At 47.0% G+C, this 15,376-nt stretch overlaps 6 protein-coding genes across 6 annotated transcripts; 3 read left to right on the top strand and 3 right to left on the bottom strand.

Annotated features, from left to right (window-relative positions):
* Nucleotides 1-902: 902 nt before the first annotated feature.
* FOMMEDRAFT_147075 (uncharacterized protein) lies at nucleotides 903-3,763 on the bottom strand. Its single transcript, XM_007267254.1, has 8 exons — nucleotides 3,458-3,763; nucleotides 3,293-3,388; nucleotides 3,123-3,241; nucleotides 2,782-3,061; nucleotides 2,622-2,722; nucleotides 2,386-2,566; nucleotides 2,159-2,322; nucleotides 903-2,105 (listed from the first exon to the last, which is right to left on the bottom strand). Exons 1-8 carry the CDS (start codon nucleotides 3,510-3,512, stop codon nucleotides 1,023-1,025), a joined length of 2,079 nt encoding a protein of 692 aa, XP_007267316.1. The 5' UTR covers nucleotides 3,513-3,763; the 3' UTR covers nucleotides 903-1,022.
* A 708-nt stretch (nucleotides 3,764-4,471) lies between these two features.
* On the top strand, nucleotides 4,472-5,471 carry FOMMEDRAFT_168493 (ribosomal protein S5 domain 2-like protein; the record flags this gene model as incomplete). The annotated part of the gene is made up of 2 exons (XM_007267253.1): nucleotides 4,472-4,845; nucleotides 4,902-5,471. 2 exons carry the CDS (start codon nucleotides 4,472-4,474, stop codon nucleotides 5,302-5,304), a joined length of 777 nt encoding a protein of 258 aa, XP_007267315.1. The 3' UTR covers nucleotides 5,305-5,471.
* Nucleotides 5,472-5,749: 278 nt separating this feature from the next.
* On the bottom strand, nucleotides 5,750-8,847 carry FOMMEDRAFT_108921 (WD40 repeat-like protein; the record flags this gene model as incomplete). The annotated part of the gene is made up of 5 exons (XM_007267252.1): nucleotides 5,750-6,470; nucleotides 6,536-8,123; nucleotides 8,367-8,393; nucleotides 8,460-8,577; nucleotides 8,686-8,847. The coding sequence occupies 5 exons, from the start codon at nucleotides 8,845-8,847 to the stop codon at nucleotides 5,978-5,980; spliced, it is 2,388 nt and encodes a 795-aa protein (XP_007267314.1). The 3' UTR covers nucleotides 5,750-5,977.
* A 162-nt stretch (nucleotides 8,848-9,009) lies between these two features.
* FOMMEDRAFT_141127 (uncharacterized protein) lies at nucleotides 9,010-10,524 on the bottom strand. The gene is made up of 4 exons (XM_007267251.1): nucleotides 10,207-10,524; nucleotides 9,733-10,149; nucleotides 9,383-9,674; nucleotides 9,010-9,328 (listed from the first exon to the last, which is right to left on the bottom strand). Exons 1-4 carry the CDS (start codon nucleotides 10,486-10,488, stop codon nucleotides 9,162-9,164), a joined length of 1,158 nt encoding a protein of 385 aa, XP_007267313.1. The 5' UTR covers nucleotides 10,489-10,524; the 3' UTR covers nucleotides 9,010-9,161.
* Nucleotides 10,525-10,651: 127 nt separating this feature from the next.
* FOMMEDRAFT_147072 (ATP synthase F1 gamma) lies at nucleotides 10,652-11,995 on the top strand. The gene is made up of 6 exons (XM_007267250.1): nucleotides 10,652-10,858; nucleotides 10,933-11,017; nucleotides 11,082-11,486; nucleotides 11,543-11,660; nucleotides 11,719-11,837; nucleotides 11,906-11,995. Exons 1-6 carry the CDS (start codon nucleotides 10,712-10,714, stop codon nucleotides 11,920-11,922), a joined length of 891 nt encoding a protein of 296 aa, XP_007267312.1. The 5' UTR covers nucleotides 10,652-10,711; the 3' UTR covers nucleotides 11,923-11,995.
* A 926-nt stretch (nucleotides 11,996-12,921) lies between these two features.
* Nucleotides 12,922-14,604, top strand: FOMMEDRAFT_141125 (uncharacterized protein; the record flags this gene model as incomplete). Its single annotated transcript, XM_007267249.1, has 10 exons — nucleotides 12,922-12,959; nucleotides 13,019-13,031; nucleotides 13,085-13,139; nucleotides 13,196-13,393; nucleotides 13,451-13,533; nucleotides 13,591-13,692; nucleotides 13,756-13,815; nucleotides 13,884-13,971; nucleotides 14,045-14,343; nucleotides 14,410-14,604. 10 exons carry the CDS (start codon nucleotides 12,922-12,924, stop codon nucleotides 14,467-14,469), a joined length of 996 nt encoding a protein of 331 aa, XP_007267311.1. The 3' UTR covers nucleotides 14,470-14,604.
* Nucleotides 14,605-15,376: the final 772 nt, after the last annotated feature.

The raw sequence follows: 15,376 nt of genomic DNA, 5'->3' as shown, positions 1-15,376 counted from the left end.
TTCTCTGCTTTCACTCATTTTTGAAAGGAATTTAATACTCTATAGAGTGTTGTATTCATAAAATGCTAGACTACAAGTACCAATTTACAGAGTGTAATATTATTGTGTTTTGGGGAAGTTATATATTTTTTTTCACCTGTGCAATACTTTTGTCATATACTGTACCATATTTTCATATTGCTGTGCTTTATTCAAAGCCTCAAGCGAGTTCATTTCCTGTGAGTACAGCTTTACGAGGCCCTGTGCAGGTCAATCTATATATATGCTTATATTGTATTACCTAGTCTGGAACAAGCAAACCAGCGATAACTTCCGGGTAAGCTGGGTAGACGACGGAAAGAGCAGGTTCACAGGTTTGTGCATTCCTTCCAAAGCCATCAAAACTAATCTGGAGTTACATTATGTTCTCTCTTCCTTGCAGCATACATACAAAAGGGACCAACATTTGTGCGTGTTTATAAGTCGAAACCGTACGACTTACAATCTACGGAAGAGGAAGCAAACGTTATGAAAGAGGCTGATATCGATTTGGCGAAAATATGCAGGGATAATGATATCACAGTCAAAAGTGATTCAAATTTGTACAGACTATTGGTTTCTGTGGGCATTATCAAGTTGATTCGCCAAGTGACTTCGCACAATAAATAATACCTTGGCTGCAAGATTACTCTTTTGACTTTCTCAGCTTACCGGAATACAGATCCTAATCGAATCCTTCGAGGCCATGCCGAGTTTGTATAAACATAAAGCCAGACAGGTCAATGCACACAGTAGATATAACCTGCTGCTGATATTGATGAGATGAGATGTACAATACATGGCATGCAATGAAAGGTCGAAAAGAAGTCTGTTCATCTAGGCATGTGATAAAAGTGTAATAGAAAAAAAAGTGAACGAAAATTGTGTGCATGAGCGAAATGTTTATGAAGCCTCGATACGATTAATATCCTCAGACTATATACAAAAATTAAAAGAGAGAGAAAAGCTTCATCACCGAAAAAGAAAATCGTAACGAACAAATGTTAGGACGGATTTACAGGATGCACTCTGCTCAGTGGACTAGGCGCCTTCCTACCCCCTGTCACAGACGAAGAAGCGATAGTCATCATTGTCGCTCCACCCGCCGTACGTGCCGTTTTCTCGACAGGTATCGCAGGCGGTTTGCGTCGTTTCGGTGGCGGTGTGGGCGGTGCACTTCGTCGTTGTCTTTCCTGCTCATAAGAACGTGAAGTCGAGTTTGAGCTTGGGTTGTAAGAAAAGTTCTTCTTTCCTGACATCGAAGATTGAGAACGACCTGAGGAGTGTTGGACGGGCGTAGGAGACACGATGCTGTCAACGACTTGTCCGAGTGAACTGGAGTGTACAGTTACAGCCGGAGGGGCAGGGGTAGATCCGGATGAAGTGCCTTGATGGCTGTGCACTCGTGAAATCGAAGGAGGGTGTTTCGGTGAACTAGTCGCTCCAGCGAGCTGATCCAGAGAGGAGACGGAAGATGGGAGAGACGCACTCGACGAAGACGATAGATTCTGATCAGGTAGTGTCGAGGCACGTTGAGGCAGCTTGACATTTGTAATCGGTGAAGTGGGTGAAACAGGTAATGATGTAGCCGGAAGGGCAGCACCAATTGACTGGAGGTTTAACACGCTGGCATTCCCGTGTTTTGTGTAAGATTCGCCGTGTGTTTTGCCCTTCGTACCGTTTGTCTTCCTTAGGTTCTCAACACTCTTGCTTGCCTTTATCGAATGCTGCCTCTCGCGTGGCTTCAAAAAGTGAGGGCTATCCGGCGACGATGTCGGAATATATTCGTCCTTAGCCGTTGACACCGTGTCAGCCACACCAGGACTATTACCTCTGCTTGTACCAGTACTGAATCCGGTCGCGGTTGTGTCCGATCCGGGCGAGTTAACGCGCCGTAGTTGCACGCACCAGTCACCTGATAGACATCGTTCAACGAGACGCTTAGTCGTAGGATTGATATCTCGGATGCTTGAATGGCTGATTAGAGACTCTAATGTTCGTACGACCTGCGGCCGTTTGTATGGCACCGAGCGGAGCTGAGTGCGTGTGAGGAGGGGATGGAGTACGCGGAGGTAGGTGTGTCGTAACTATTTACGGATTACTTAGCTGTAATACAAATAAGAATCTACGAGAAACGTACTGATTCGCTATCTTCGTCCAGGTCAACAAGTTCCCGCAAGAACACATCGACAAGGACACGCAAATCATTGGTGTAGAAATATTCAGTTGTGCCTTTTGTCGTAAATAATAGGTACAATATTTTCAGAACCAACAATTGCATGCATAAATCTTCCGGTGTACGGCCTAATATGAAGAATCGGTGAACTAAACGATGTGGGCTGACTCGTGCAACGTATAACAACTCACCAGCGCGATTTAGCATGAAAATCATATTTTCGCCAAATGTTTTGCTAGAATTCAATCGAAGCATGAGGACACGAAGTACTCGGTTGTTCTGCTCTGCAGGCAAGTGTTTTGAATCCTTATGGCCATTACTAGATGTACTTGACGAGACAGTCGCAACCATGAATTGTTCGTTTAATGCGACCTGATTGGACAGAAGTTAATATATTGTAACAACCAGGACAAATCACAACACCTACTATTAATTTAATGAGCGAGTAATTCAACGCTTCATCTTGCATATGTCGAGTTTGTTCGACGAGATCGAAAAGAAAATCAATGAAGGCATCGTCAAAGACTCCTAGATGAAAATCCATTCCGTCAGCTATACGTCATGCACCCTCGGTTATTAACACCCACGTAAATCCGCCAGAGAAAACTTCTGTACTCTGCATACTTCGTAAAGAATCCCGACAGCCAAGATCCGCAAATTCGCTTCGATAGGGGTAGGTAATGTTTTATTCCATCCCGAGCTCGTAGCAAGGTCTTCTACTTCCGGATCAAAGTCGAGCAGGACGTAATCCATAAGCAGGGGAAGCAGGGGAGCCCATTTCTTTTGTGAACGAAGAAAGCTTGGATGGTTGCGGCCGTATTGTAGGAGAATTTGGAACAATATGAGTTGGCCGTGAGGGTCGGTGGTCTGCCAAGGGAAAGGTCCGTTAGGCTCGGACCGGAGGTGACAGGAGGAAACAGGGACGAACCTTCTCTGCGTCTTCCAGGAGTCGCTCGCGCATCCTCTCCGAGTGAAACGTAAAAAGATCACACTGCAGGAGAAGCGAGCATGCGTGCTCCAGCTGGATAGGTGATTGCAGATATTGTTCTGGAGGACATGCTGAGCACGATTCAGTGCAGACCAACCGTGTAAACGCACCATGGTATGTCGCGCAGAAAGAAACGAAGCGCGATAGAGTCGCATCTAGCTGACCCAAACTCGCATCCTCAGATATCCGCAGGATATCCTCAAGCTCTGTAGACCGAACGTAGGATCAGGAAATAAGCCGAGTGTATTGAGAATGAGGGGCAAAATGAGACACACCTGACCAAAACTGCTGGGCATTCTCGATGATATAGACAATCCCAAAGTCCTCCATGGTTAGTGTAAGATGTCAGAGAGCTACCAGTTGTACCAGCCTGCTCCTTATTTAGGTCCAGCACGCCGGATTCGTCGAGCACTCAACCAAAGCTAGGGTAGCACCTGACCGTGGAGGGTGAGAAGCCAAAGCGTCGGTAAGCCCCGAGGTTCTGGAGAGGCAATGGTGCGAATGCTGTATGAAGGCGGCGCAAGAAGTGGTAGTGTCCTCTGTGCTGTGCCTCTGTCGCCGCGATGTGTTGTGGTGACGAGGATGGTGGAGAGTACGGCCAAGAGGCTGAGTGGAGACGGTGCACAAATACAGCCGATAATCCGAATTCAGTTATTCCCACGCCTGCTAATCAGTATCCTCCTACACAGACACAAGTGACAGCATCTTGCATCCTGTCTGTAATTGCTCTTTGACAAGCTGTGTAATTATTTTTGGTAATTATAGGGCTTTGAGCTACCCTGTGCCAATCAGCTGTTTATCAGTATGTGTTTCCCATTATACTGAAAGTAGGAAGCCTGTTAGTAACTTTCTCAAGAAGCTGCAGTGCACCCTAGACGATTCTTCCAGTGAGTTATGCATCTAAGCTGAGGAGAATATTCCAAATAATTGCCCAGCAAGTTATACAATCTGTCTAATTATTTGCTCTTAGTGAATCACGAAGGCCTTATCAATATCTGTAGCTTGCAACAACTCTTGGAAACTTTTTTATGATCTAGGTAGTGAATTCAAACAAGTTGGACAAAACAAAGCGGGGAGTTAGATAAACATATTAGAAAAATGATGCTAGTAGTGTTTCTTTCTATTCCAGAAGTATTGCGATTATAGCGGTGGCATAGAAGTCAATGCAAATCCTTTTTTGGAAAAAGTACCTCACGTGCGCTTACTCTACGCTACTGAAATTAACAACTGAATTGCTGTGGAATTTGCCTCCGCATTTTGTTCGTCTCTTTTTTTCTTGCATACTTAATATGCCACCCTCGAATCTGGACGGATTCGTTACCTCAAATAATCCTCCTCCTACTTCCCTTGCAACCTCCACCGCAATACACGACCGTGATTCCACTTTCATTGGAACAATTTATCGTGCTTCGTCCCCCGCGGAAGCGCAACGCATACGCACATACCATAAGCATGTATTCAACCACTCAAAACCTGCATCTCACGAGATTTCTGCTTGGAGATGTATGGTACTGAAGAAAGGGAAGGATGGTCTGGGCGGACCAGACGATTTCGAGCTGACAAGCAGAAAAGACGATGACGGCGAGGACAGAGGAGGTCAAAGTATTTTACGAGCAATGGAGAAAGAAGGAGTTATTGATGTAGTAGTTATCGTGAGTCGATGGTAAGAAGCCCACCTCTGACCCTTAATTCAATTCTGGAGCAAATACAACACTGTAGGTTCGGCGGTACGCTCCTTGGTCCTGTGCGATTTACGCACATCGAAACATGCACACGTGAAGTATGCCAAACATTCAAAGCCATTGAAGAAGTAGAAGCTGCTATAGAGGAGCTCAAAGAGCTTGACGATCAACTCGCACAGCTACGTGCCGAACTAGCTACACTTTCTCCGTCAGCACCTTCCAATAACCAGAACAGTGCAGATGGGATCGAACCGCCAGGCAACTCGTCCACTTCGGTACGAAAGGAGGCCCCGGATTATCGTGCAATGCTCCTCCCACCTGTACCAGACGTTGTTCGTGCGAAGCGATTAGTCAACGCAAGGCAAAATGCTATTCGGAGTGTGAAAGGCGTCCTTGCTCGTACGAAGGAGGGTTCGGCTAACTGTACAGAGACATTTTGATTCATAGGTACTCTGTTGCATGTGAATCGGACCTCATCATTTATCAGATATTCTGGCTTAGGTTATCCTGTGGATTTATATACCAATTTCTACATACTGATATTCTAATGTTATACTCTGCATTGCTACGTGTATTTCACTCGATGGGATGCCCTCACTTATGCAAACCACTATGACGATATTTAACCTTATAGCACCCTGCCAAGCCTAACGGCAACCAGGATCATCGCATGTGTGTTCGTCGAGCAATAGCATAGAACTATGAACAACTTCACTCTCAACTGTCCACTGTTAGACCGAGTCAACATAATCATAATTGTGCCGTGGTGACAGAAAGAACAAGTATAGAGGATAGGTAGACCAAACCAAGGAATTCGCTTTTAAGAAATAGAGTCGATATTGGAGGATCAAGGGAGAAAAATATATCATAGAAGGTCAAACGTAGGAATAAAGTCAAAATGAGGTAACGAGACGAGATAGGAAGGTGCTAGGAACTAGAAACTCAAGAGAGCTCATAGGCAGGAACAAACAAGATCTTTGCCCTACGCTTAAACAGTGGTAATGGCAGGAGAATGTACGTATCCAATGTACGTATATTTGGGGAGAAATAGAATAGATATGGCGTACCAAGCATAAAATCACTTAATTTTTTTTTCGTACCATTATTCATGGATCATGAATCGACGTCTCCCACGCGAGTCAATGCAACCCTCCGTTTCTTCTTCGGTGGCTCTACCGAAGTCGAACTCGCAGGTTTAGCATTATCGGGCTCCGTATTCTGAACTTCTGGAGTTGCAGGAGACACTTGCGCTGTTGCTAGCTCACTGGACGCAGAAACTACTGACGTTCCTGAGGTCGCAGATTCAGGTGGCGCACTCGTGCTCGTCCCAGCACTAGAAACGGGCTTATCCAAAGGCGGTAACGGTGCAGTGCGCTTCGCAGGTGTTGGCAAAGGTGTCACATGTGTTGATGTGGAGGTCGAGCCTGATACTTGAGAGTGTGAATGAGCATGGTGGGTGTGGTGTCCATGCTGATGTACCAACGCAATCGACTGCAGTTGTAGTGCGTGTTGTTGCGTATGGTGTGCTGGAAGGATCTGGTCGAATATCACAATTGTGCAGTATCCATCACGAGAGGTCAACATCAGACACTGCCCATCTGGAGACCTATCCCATGCAAAAAACATCATTAGCAAAGCAACAAAGCCTGAACTCAGGCAGGGAACACATACCAAGTCATATCAGTGAACTCGTCATAATGTAACTTTGTCAGCAACGCGATGGGGCTCGCCTGCTGCGTGTCGTGAATCGTAATTGTATCCATAGTCGCGACCGCAAACAGCATCCTGTAGGGCAATGCGAAAACTGAACCAGTCTGCTGATGCGTGTTCTGTGCTTGCACGCCAGCGCTAGTACTCGTTCCAGCCGTTGACGGTGTTGCAGACCTTTGCGCAGGAGTTTGCGGCGGTCCATCTACAGCAGAAAGAGCCGGTGAAGGAAGCGTCTGAGAAGGATGCGGGGTCTGCGGAGACGGTGAAGGCCCAACACGCGATTGACTACGAGAATCGGGGCGCTTCACGCCCTGCGACTGTGGATCACTCGTAGATACAGCGGAAGCGGATAAAGGCAACGGGCCAACCATGTCTATGTCAATCTGTTCGCTATTTCCACGTTCAACCGCAACGTTCACAGTTCGCGGTTCCGGTGGTGCTTGTGCACCCGTTACACCAGGGCGCAAATCATACAACACAGGAGAAAACCTGACTGCAACGCTCGCTTTCTTATGTCCAGGAAGTTGTGCAATCGGTGGACGAGCAAAGTTAGCTCGGGAATAAATGAATACCGACGACGCGGACGTTGGGTCGGTGAGTGTGCTATCCGCAGGATTCCCACGCCGCCCACGCGACGAAGACTCGCCCGCCATCAGAGACGCGATGTTGCTCGGGTCCTCAAAGTGCCCGGAAGGTGTCAGCAAAAGCGCACCATCAGGGCTAAATGTAAGCCGTCGATAAAAGTTTGTGAAGCTCTCATCGCCATATAATCGTGATTGAGCAATTAGTTGTGGACTTGGAGGGGCGCGGATGGCAGGTAGTGGAGGCATAGGAGACGGAGAACGACCCGTATGACTAGCACTATAATGCGAGGGGGCTGGCGAACCCGGTGCAACCGAGCTGAAGGACGATCGTCTCGACATTGTCCGTTCAGACGGTGGCGGCATGAAGGCCGGACCGGAAGCAGATGGTGTGCTTGCAATCGAAGGCGCAGGCGTCATTGGAATTGGCATACTAACAGGAGGCGGTGGTGGGTATATTTCGTCTCTATCTGACGCAATCGCCGACTCTGCGTCACTCGCAGTCGATTCTTTGCGATGCGAACGTGGGCGCTTCCGACCAACCCCAACGCTGGGCGTTCTGCTAGCTCTCACATTCATCTTCATATTTCGTCCCACAGCGTGCATGTCAAAGGTACCGTGCTTCGTCGAAAAATTATAGACATGTACAGCGCGGTCGCTGCTTTGTGTCGCAATGTACTCGTTGAGCGGATCCCAGGCTACTCCCTGCACGAAATGACTGTGCTCGGCAATCTCACGCAAGCACTTTCCATCCACAGAATTGAAGATGCGTGCCGTATTGTCCGTGCTTCCCGCGATAATATATTCCCCGGTTGGACTCCATGCAAGATCATATACTTGCATTGTCGAGCATCGAAATGGAGTACGTGCCTTCCAGAACTCCTTCTCGTATGAGTGCTCGTCCGGTTCGGAGCCGTACGCCGCGTTTGGCGCCGAAGCCGAGGGCGACCATACTATCACCATGCCATCTGGAAGTGAATTCGAGTCAGTATTGAGATGTTTTCGTCAAAATTGGCTAAGATCGGGTATGGTAATTCAAATGTGCTGATCGGATATCAACGGCAAAACGCCCAACGTCTCGAAATGAATAAACAGGTCTATCCTAAGATACGCCTCCGAATGAACTGGACTCCTCTACACGTAACGTTCCAAGATTGAAATGCACACTGAAATGCCGTGCCCGGTACCAGCCAAGCAGAACATCTACGTACCGTCACCAGCAGAAGCAATCAGTTCTCCTAAGCGGGTAATTGATTCAGTTCCATTCCACGACTCATCAGTCAGAAGACGCGTTCATTGCTCACCGTTCGGACTAAACCGTACGACGTTAACCGGGGCATGGTGTTTTGAAAGAGTGGAGAGGTACTCGACGCGCGGCGGGTGCGGCGTAGGCTGGACGGACGACCCCGACGCGGACGCGCTCTGAGCCACACTAGGTGGGAGGATATTTGGATAGACCATCCATATCTAAATAGCGTTGATACGCGTCAAGTCATGCGTTACTGCTTGGGTCAAGGGCGAATGACATACTCTGACATTGTTGTCCTCGCCCGCAGTTGCAAGTCTGTAGGACTGGGACGCGAAGTCCCTCTCATTCGCCGGGCGCGCCTTCTTTGAGGGCGCGGGCTGGAAGTCACACGAGTTAATTGGCTTGCTGTCGTGCCATCGTATCTCGAGCGTGCGGACGCGCATATTGTTTTTATTCTCGCACAGCGCCCGGTGGAGGGGCGGGGGATGGTGGTGGAAGGAACTAGGAAGAGAGAAGGAAGAGGGCGTAGACCCAACGGAGGTCCTAGTCCAGTGCAAGCAAGTACTTAGCAATTCTCACTGACTGAAACACGCTTGCTAAATATGGCAATGCTTACATACTCGCACTACTAATTGGCTAGCATGAACTTAGCAACTCTAACTACAAAAGCAGATGAACGGATTGGCTGGAAGATACAGCAGCATGATACAGCTTGTATAAGATGCTACAAACACGGTCACTCATATATCCTACTTCTTCATTGTGCAGCTTTCTTTCTGCGCCCAACTTGTGCCTGGTATCCAGTCTTGATCGTCTGCACAGACCGCCTCGACCCGCACGATTCACAGGACACGAAGAAAATACGGTTCTCCTTCTGCAACACCGTGTCTGGGGACCTGCATGTCTTGCACGTCACGTACTCGACTATAAAATATCGTGTTAGTCATAGCATACCCGTATCAGACAGAAGTTGCTGACCAATGTATCGCCTCAAAACGTTTTCAAGTTGCTTTTGTTGGAACCGACCTTTGATGACTAACCGACTAGACCCATCCAGAGAACCAGTTGTTCCCATTTCTGCAAACATAAACTGCGTGACGTGGTCTAACGGCCTGTGCATCCTCTTGCATATGTCGTTGACGTTGGCAAAAATCGACTTCTTGTTCCCTTCTCGATGGACGGACGGTGGGGGAATAGTGTACCGCTTACCAGCAGACGATAGTAACGAGGGATTTTGTGCATGAAGGAGGTTATAGAATCTGTGAAGCAGCTAGAGGGCAGACAAAAAATTCACTAAATGCTCGAAACAGTCAAAGCAGGAGAAATACCTCAGGGTAAGTGTAATCTCTGTCACTTCCGAGCCATGGCTCCGCTCCGCCATCACCTGCAGCCCCACCGTGAGAAAAGACATCGTCTCCTAGCTCATTCTCGTCAAAATGATCAAGATGAGTGCCATCAACAACATCGCCCTGCGCCTCTCCGAGCTCGCGTTCAAATGCCTCTAAGTCGAACGCGGCTTTCTTTTTAGTCGATTTCTTTTTCTTCTTCAGGTCGCTGAAATCAAGATCCTCTGCTGGAGCAGTACCATCGTCTCCTTCCTTTGCCACGGGCGTCGATGCACCTGAATCCTCGCCCAAGTCGAGCGGGATTTCTCTCTTCTTCTTTTTCTTTTTAAGGTCCGAGAAGTCAAGGTCCGGAGTAGCTGCTCCTTCAGCCGGTGTTGAAGCCCCAGAGCCTTCTGTACCCTGTGTAAAACAAAAATCAGTAAACAATCCGAATAGTAAAGTACAGAATGTATGCACCAAGTCCATCGGGATTTCCTTCTTCTTTTTCTTCTTCTTAAGATCTCCAAACATCGCCTTAAAGTCATCATCACCGTTCTCCTTTACCGCGTCATCACCGTTTCCCATCGCACTCTGCTTCATCTGCTCGTGAACTGTTGCGGGAGCGTCGTCATCCTCTAGTGGCGGCGCCGGGGTTGTAGGGTCCGCATCAGCGCCCAGTGGGTCCTCTGAGAAGGCTACGGTCTTCTTCTTCTTCTTTTTCTTCAGAGAGGGGTCAAACATGGGCTCCTCGGATGCCATTTTTGCTGTTATGATAGGAGTGTATCGAAGAGATCGTGGAAGACGGCAGGTAAGACGGTGGGGAATGGTGATTGCATGACTCAGGCCTAAAACAGGAAAGTATATTATGTAATTAAATACGTTAGAAAATACCCGGCTGTTCCCGATGCTCGTCAACGTCGCAGTGAGTGCTCCTCGCCTCTGCGTTTGTCCATCTCGCACTCCTTTAATTTCTCTCTCCACAATGTTGGCACGGCGCTCGCTCGCCCTCGGCCGCACGGCTGCACAGCAGTCCCCTCTGACTGCGCCCGCTGGCGCGCGCAACATGGCGACGCTTCGTGAACTTGAGCTTCGACTCAAGTCCGTTCGCAACATTGAGAAAATCACCAAGGTGCGAATACTCAAATGATGGTACGGAAAGTGGGTTTTTCTGATGCCGAGTTTTGTATTTGTATGGGTGTGTAGTCGATGAAAATGATTGCGTCGACGAAACTGGCGAAGGCGCAGCGCGCGATGCAAACTGGCAAACAATACGGTGCTGCTAATACCGGTGCGTGCATTTATTCCGATTTGGCCGTGACATGGCCTGACGCATTATACTCTCCTGTGCGCAGAGATTTTCCAGAATGCTCCTCCCGAGGAAGGTGCTAAACGCAAGCTCTATCTTGTCATCTCCTCCGACAAAGGTCTCTGCGGTGGTATCCATTCTTCTGTATCCAAGGCCACTCGTCGGGATTTCAAGGAAGGTGAAACCGAGCAGGATACACCAATCATGGTCATTGGTGATAAGTCCAAAGCACAACTTTCTCGTGCTCTCGGCGGGAATCTTGTCCTCACATTCAATCAAATCGGTCGTGACGTGCCCACCTTTGCCGATGCTGCCTCCGTCGCGGACTTGATAACGACGTCCGGTGTGAAGTATGATGAGGTCCATATCGTCTACAATAAATTTATTTCGGCTATTTCGTTTGAGGCGACAAAGACGGTCGTTGCTGGCGAGGAGTCGCTTAAGGAAGCTCGTGAGCTATCGAAACTCCGGGGACGTATTCTTACAAACTGAAGTATTTTCTTTCAGCTGGCTTCAAGGCTTACGAAATGGAGGATGATGTGACAAAAGATCTCGCTGAATTCACACTCGCAAATGCCATTTTCTCCGCGCTTGTTGAGAGCCATGCGTGTGAAATTAGCTCTCGGTGGGCCTCTTGCTTTTTCAGTTTCTATCCTTTTGTGCTTACGATTGATGCGTCTTAGCCGAAATGCCATGGATAACGCGTCCAAGAATGCGGGTGACATGATCAATAGCCTCACGCTTCAGTACAACCGTGGTCGCCAGGCCGCTATCACGAACGAGCTTGTCGACATTATCACTGGTATGTATACTCTTCTGCAGCCGATTTTTACATTCTGCATCTTGGTGTACTTATCACCTTATTTTTAGGTGCGAGTGCGTTGTAGGTAGCTTGCGCTCTGTAACGAAAACGTCGCATGCCTTTTGTAGAGAACACACGTGCGGCTCAAATTAATTTTTTTCCAAACTGAAATCGAAAGCACGCCGGACTAACCGCCTTAACAACTTCAAGCATCAGCGCTCAATGTTCTTCGCAGAGGCCGTGTGCTCGGAGGAAGACAAGACCAATTATTCTCATGCAGTACAGTTTCCAACGAAAATGAGGTCTTAACGCAAAGAACAATCCAGAATTCTACTTTCGCGGAGAAAATATCCTCAGAGAATGATTGAGCAGATGGTGGCTGGTAGCTATAGTTGTCTTCAGTGCCGCTCACAAGGGAAAGTAACTAAGTATAAGGATAATTCCCACTTCCGCCATCGGGTGTAAACTGTTCTGGCCTCTTCCATTTCTCAAGTAAGAATATTTTCGTCTCTTTCCGCTCCCCTCTGCTTTTCTCTTTTCAAACATTCAACCATAAGCATCACACTGAACTAGCGGACACAACGAGTTGAAGACTCGGGTCGTTGATAGCTGGTATGTTCCGCATCACTCTAGTGATGGAACGCGTTTTTTTATAGGTATTTTTTATGCGACATGGTTAGCTGTTAAGCAATGCCTCTACTAGCCAGACATCACGGACGACACGCATTTAAACCTTGCCAACAGGGGTTCTGACGTTCTGTGCCACCGACTTCGAAAAAACTCTTGTATGCCGGCTATTCTATTCTAGGTTGGTTTCGATATGCACATTACTGATATTACTAATCAAGTTTCGAAGTCATATATCTGTTCCCGTGATAGAATCATGGAGTTTTGCTTGCACCATTGGACAACTATTTTTGTCGTCGTCCGATTGATACAGACCGTCGCTTCCATATCAAATTCGATTCTCATTGAGCGGTTATACTCTCAGCATGTTCTTGGAGTTGCTTCTTTGAACGGCATATAACATGGTGCGTCTCATTTAGCTGAAGACCGCCTTAGAATCGGCTGACAGGTCTCATCCATGGCTACCCCCGCGATTCCGCCGGACATTGCGAAGATGTGAGTAGAGAAAACACCATAACTTAAAATCTCTGCTAATATCCTGCCCTTTGCTTCAGTGCTGGCCCAATTGTACGTGTTGTGCATATGAATATTCCCTTCTTTCCAACGGATCCGTTCTGTAGCTTTTAGCGGATTTCATTCACTGGGGACTCTTCGGAATCTTGACCGTTCAAGTTTGTATGTGCACGCTAGAATATTGATATGCTCAGAATCACTAAATCACTCTGGTTTAGATCTTTACCACTTAGCTTTTCCAAGGGACTCGACGCCCTTCAAAGCCCTTGTCTACATAATCTATCTAATTGAGATAGCGCAGACTCTCCTCCTTACCCACGATGCATTCTATATGTATGCGCGGCATTTTGGAGACGTGAGTGCTTTGGACTCGGTGCAGACAGGCTGGCTCGCTGTACCCGTTTTATCAGGCATAGGTCCGTCTTCTGCGGAAATGTTAACTATCTGGCCTGCTACTGAACATACATTGACAGTGAGCTGCGCTGTACAACTATGCTACACATACCGGATCTATGTCTTGTCAAAATCAAAAGCGCTCACGCTCGGCATCTCCGTGGTACGTGGTATATTTACCCCGACTTCAAGGTAATAGCTCATCTGACCGATTCATCAGATTGCGCTCACCCAAGCAGTTGCTGGCATCATTGGCGGCGCGCAGGCTCATCTAGCTGCTAAGTATAGCTTGGTGAATTCAAAAGCGTTCGTCGCTATTACTGTGAGTATTCTTGCGAGTCACTTGGATTAAATTGTTGCTCAATGCCTCTTCGTCATTATTTAGATTTGGTTATCTGGGAGTGCGCTGTGCGATTTAGTCATTGCTGCGTCGATGACAGTACTTGTCAGTAGCTGGCAGCTATTTCATCGTATGCATTATCCGCGTCTCACTATGCCTTCATTTTCAAATAGCTTAAACGCGGTGATTCTGGGATTCGCGCCACTCATGCACTAATATCAAAACTTATTCGGTTGATCATCGAAACTGGCTCTTTGACAGGTGCTTCATTCATTGTTTCATACCGTTTACTGTCTGAAGCCTTTCTAACCTATTTTCGATGCCGTACTTTCAGCCCTCATGGCAATAGCGGAAGTAGCATGCTTCTTCGCCCTTCCTCACCTGAACTACTACGTCTGCCTCGCCATCATCCGGGCTAAACTGTATTCCAACTCTCTGTTGGTGGTGTTCAACAGTCGTCTACGTATTGGTGATCAAACGAATTCTATCTTCGTATCACACATCGATTCGGGTAATGCGACCTATCCCGAGTTTGCCGTGCACGAGACCTCGAGAGGCATGAACTCCATCGTCATTGAGGACTTTCGTGGTAAAGACGAGCATTGGACCGACAATGTCAGATTGTCATCGATGGTAAGACACACTCCGAATCGTCTAAAAAGAGGGAATGTACTGTAATATACTTACGATCGTTTTTAGGATAATAAGGGTCCGTCATCTCAACACGAACAATGGGCTTCTAGTTCTGCGAAAATTTGATTCAATGGTTTAAAGGATCGTCATCATGACACGAGACAACGGCCTTTCAGTCCCACGAAAAAAATTCTGTATGATTCATTGCTTCGGTGAATTGTTTAAAAAAAATTCGGTTAGATAAACTTCCTACGGGATCGCATGTATATACTGGTGCAACGGAATTCGCGGACGTTTTTATCAGTCTCCTTACGCTTGGGAAACCTATGTATGTATTGGATCGAAAATATAGTCTGGAGTAACTGTTTAGCATGACCATGATCTCCGTATAGCATTGCAGAAGGCGAAGAAGAACATCTTATAACTGCCTTAAAGCCTCTTCTCAGTTAATCTGCCGCTTTCCTTACTATCCCCTGACGCTGGCGGCCGATGAAGTTTGGTGCAGTTCTACTTCCCGCAATCATGATTGTAGAACTTACTGCCTGGTGTACTACTATTATACCGGCGCCCATCTGCAAGCTGTGGTGTTTTCATTTTTGAGTCGGAAACAGATAAGTAAGAAAGTTGAGTATCAATTATTAATGTTCCGTTTATGTCTCTGGCCAAAAATTTGGAAATCAAAATCAAAAAAGGCAAGTGTAATTTGAGGAATAATATTTCAAGAGTATAAGTGAGTGTGCTCAGAGTATTCATTTGCCACTCACTTACCTTTTTTATAATTCTTTACACAGGCAGACATGGTGGCAAGACTCAGACAAAACAGAATTAATTACAATAAGCAAAGTAAGAGACTGTCTTTATATAAATCAGTTGTATTTTGTCAGTTCATGCCTTGAGCATACTATTTTTGTTACAATTCTCTACTCCTGTACCTTCAGTTCCAAGGGTTCTACACCCTTCTGTACTGGAACTCAGGACTTCTGTCCCTTAGGGGTGCTGTTTATGAACTATATGTGTGCTAACTCTTACTACT

The sequence above is a fragment of the Fomitiporia mediterranea genome (assembly GCF_000271605.1).
Source record: "Fomitiporia mediterranea MF3/22 unplaced genomic scaffold FOMMEscaffold_7, whole genome shotgun sequence".
NCBI classification, from domain to species: domain Eukaryota; kingdom Fungi; phylum Basidiomycota; class Agaricomycetes; order Hymenochaetales; family Hymenochaetaceae; genus Fomitiporia; species Fomitiporia mediterranea.
The sequence above is the reverse complement of the archived record's forward strand: the minus strand, read 5'-3'. Positions and strand labels throughout refer to the sequence as shown.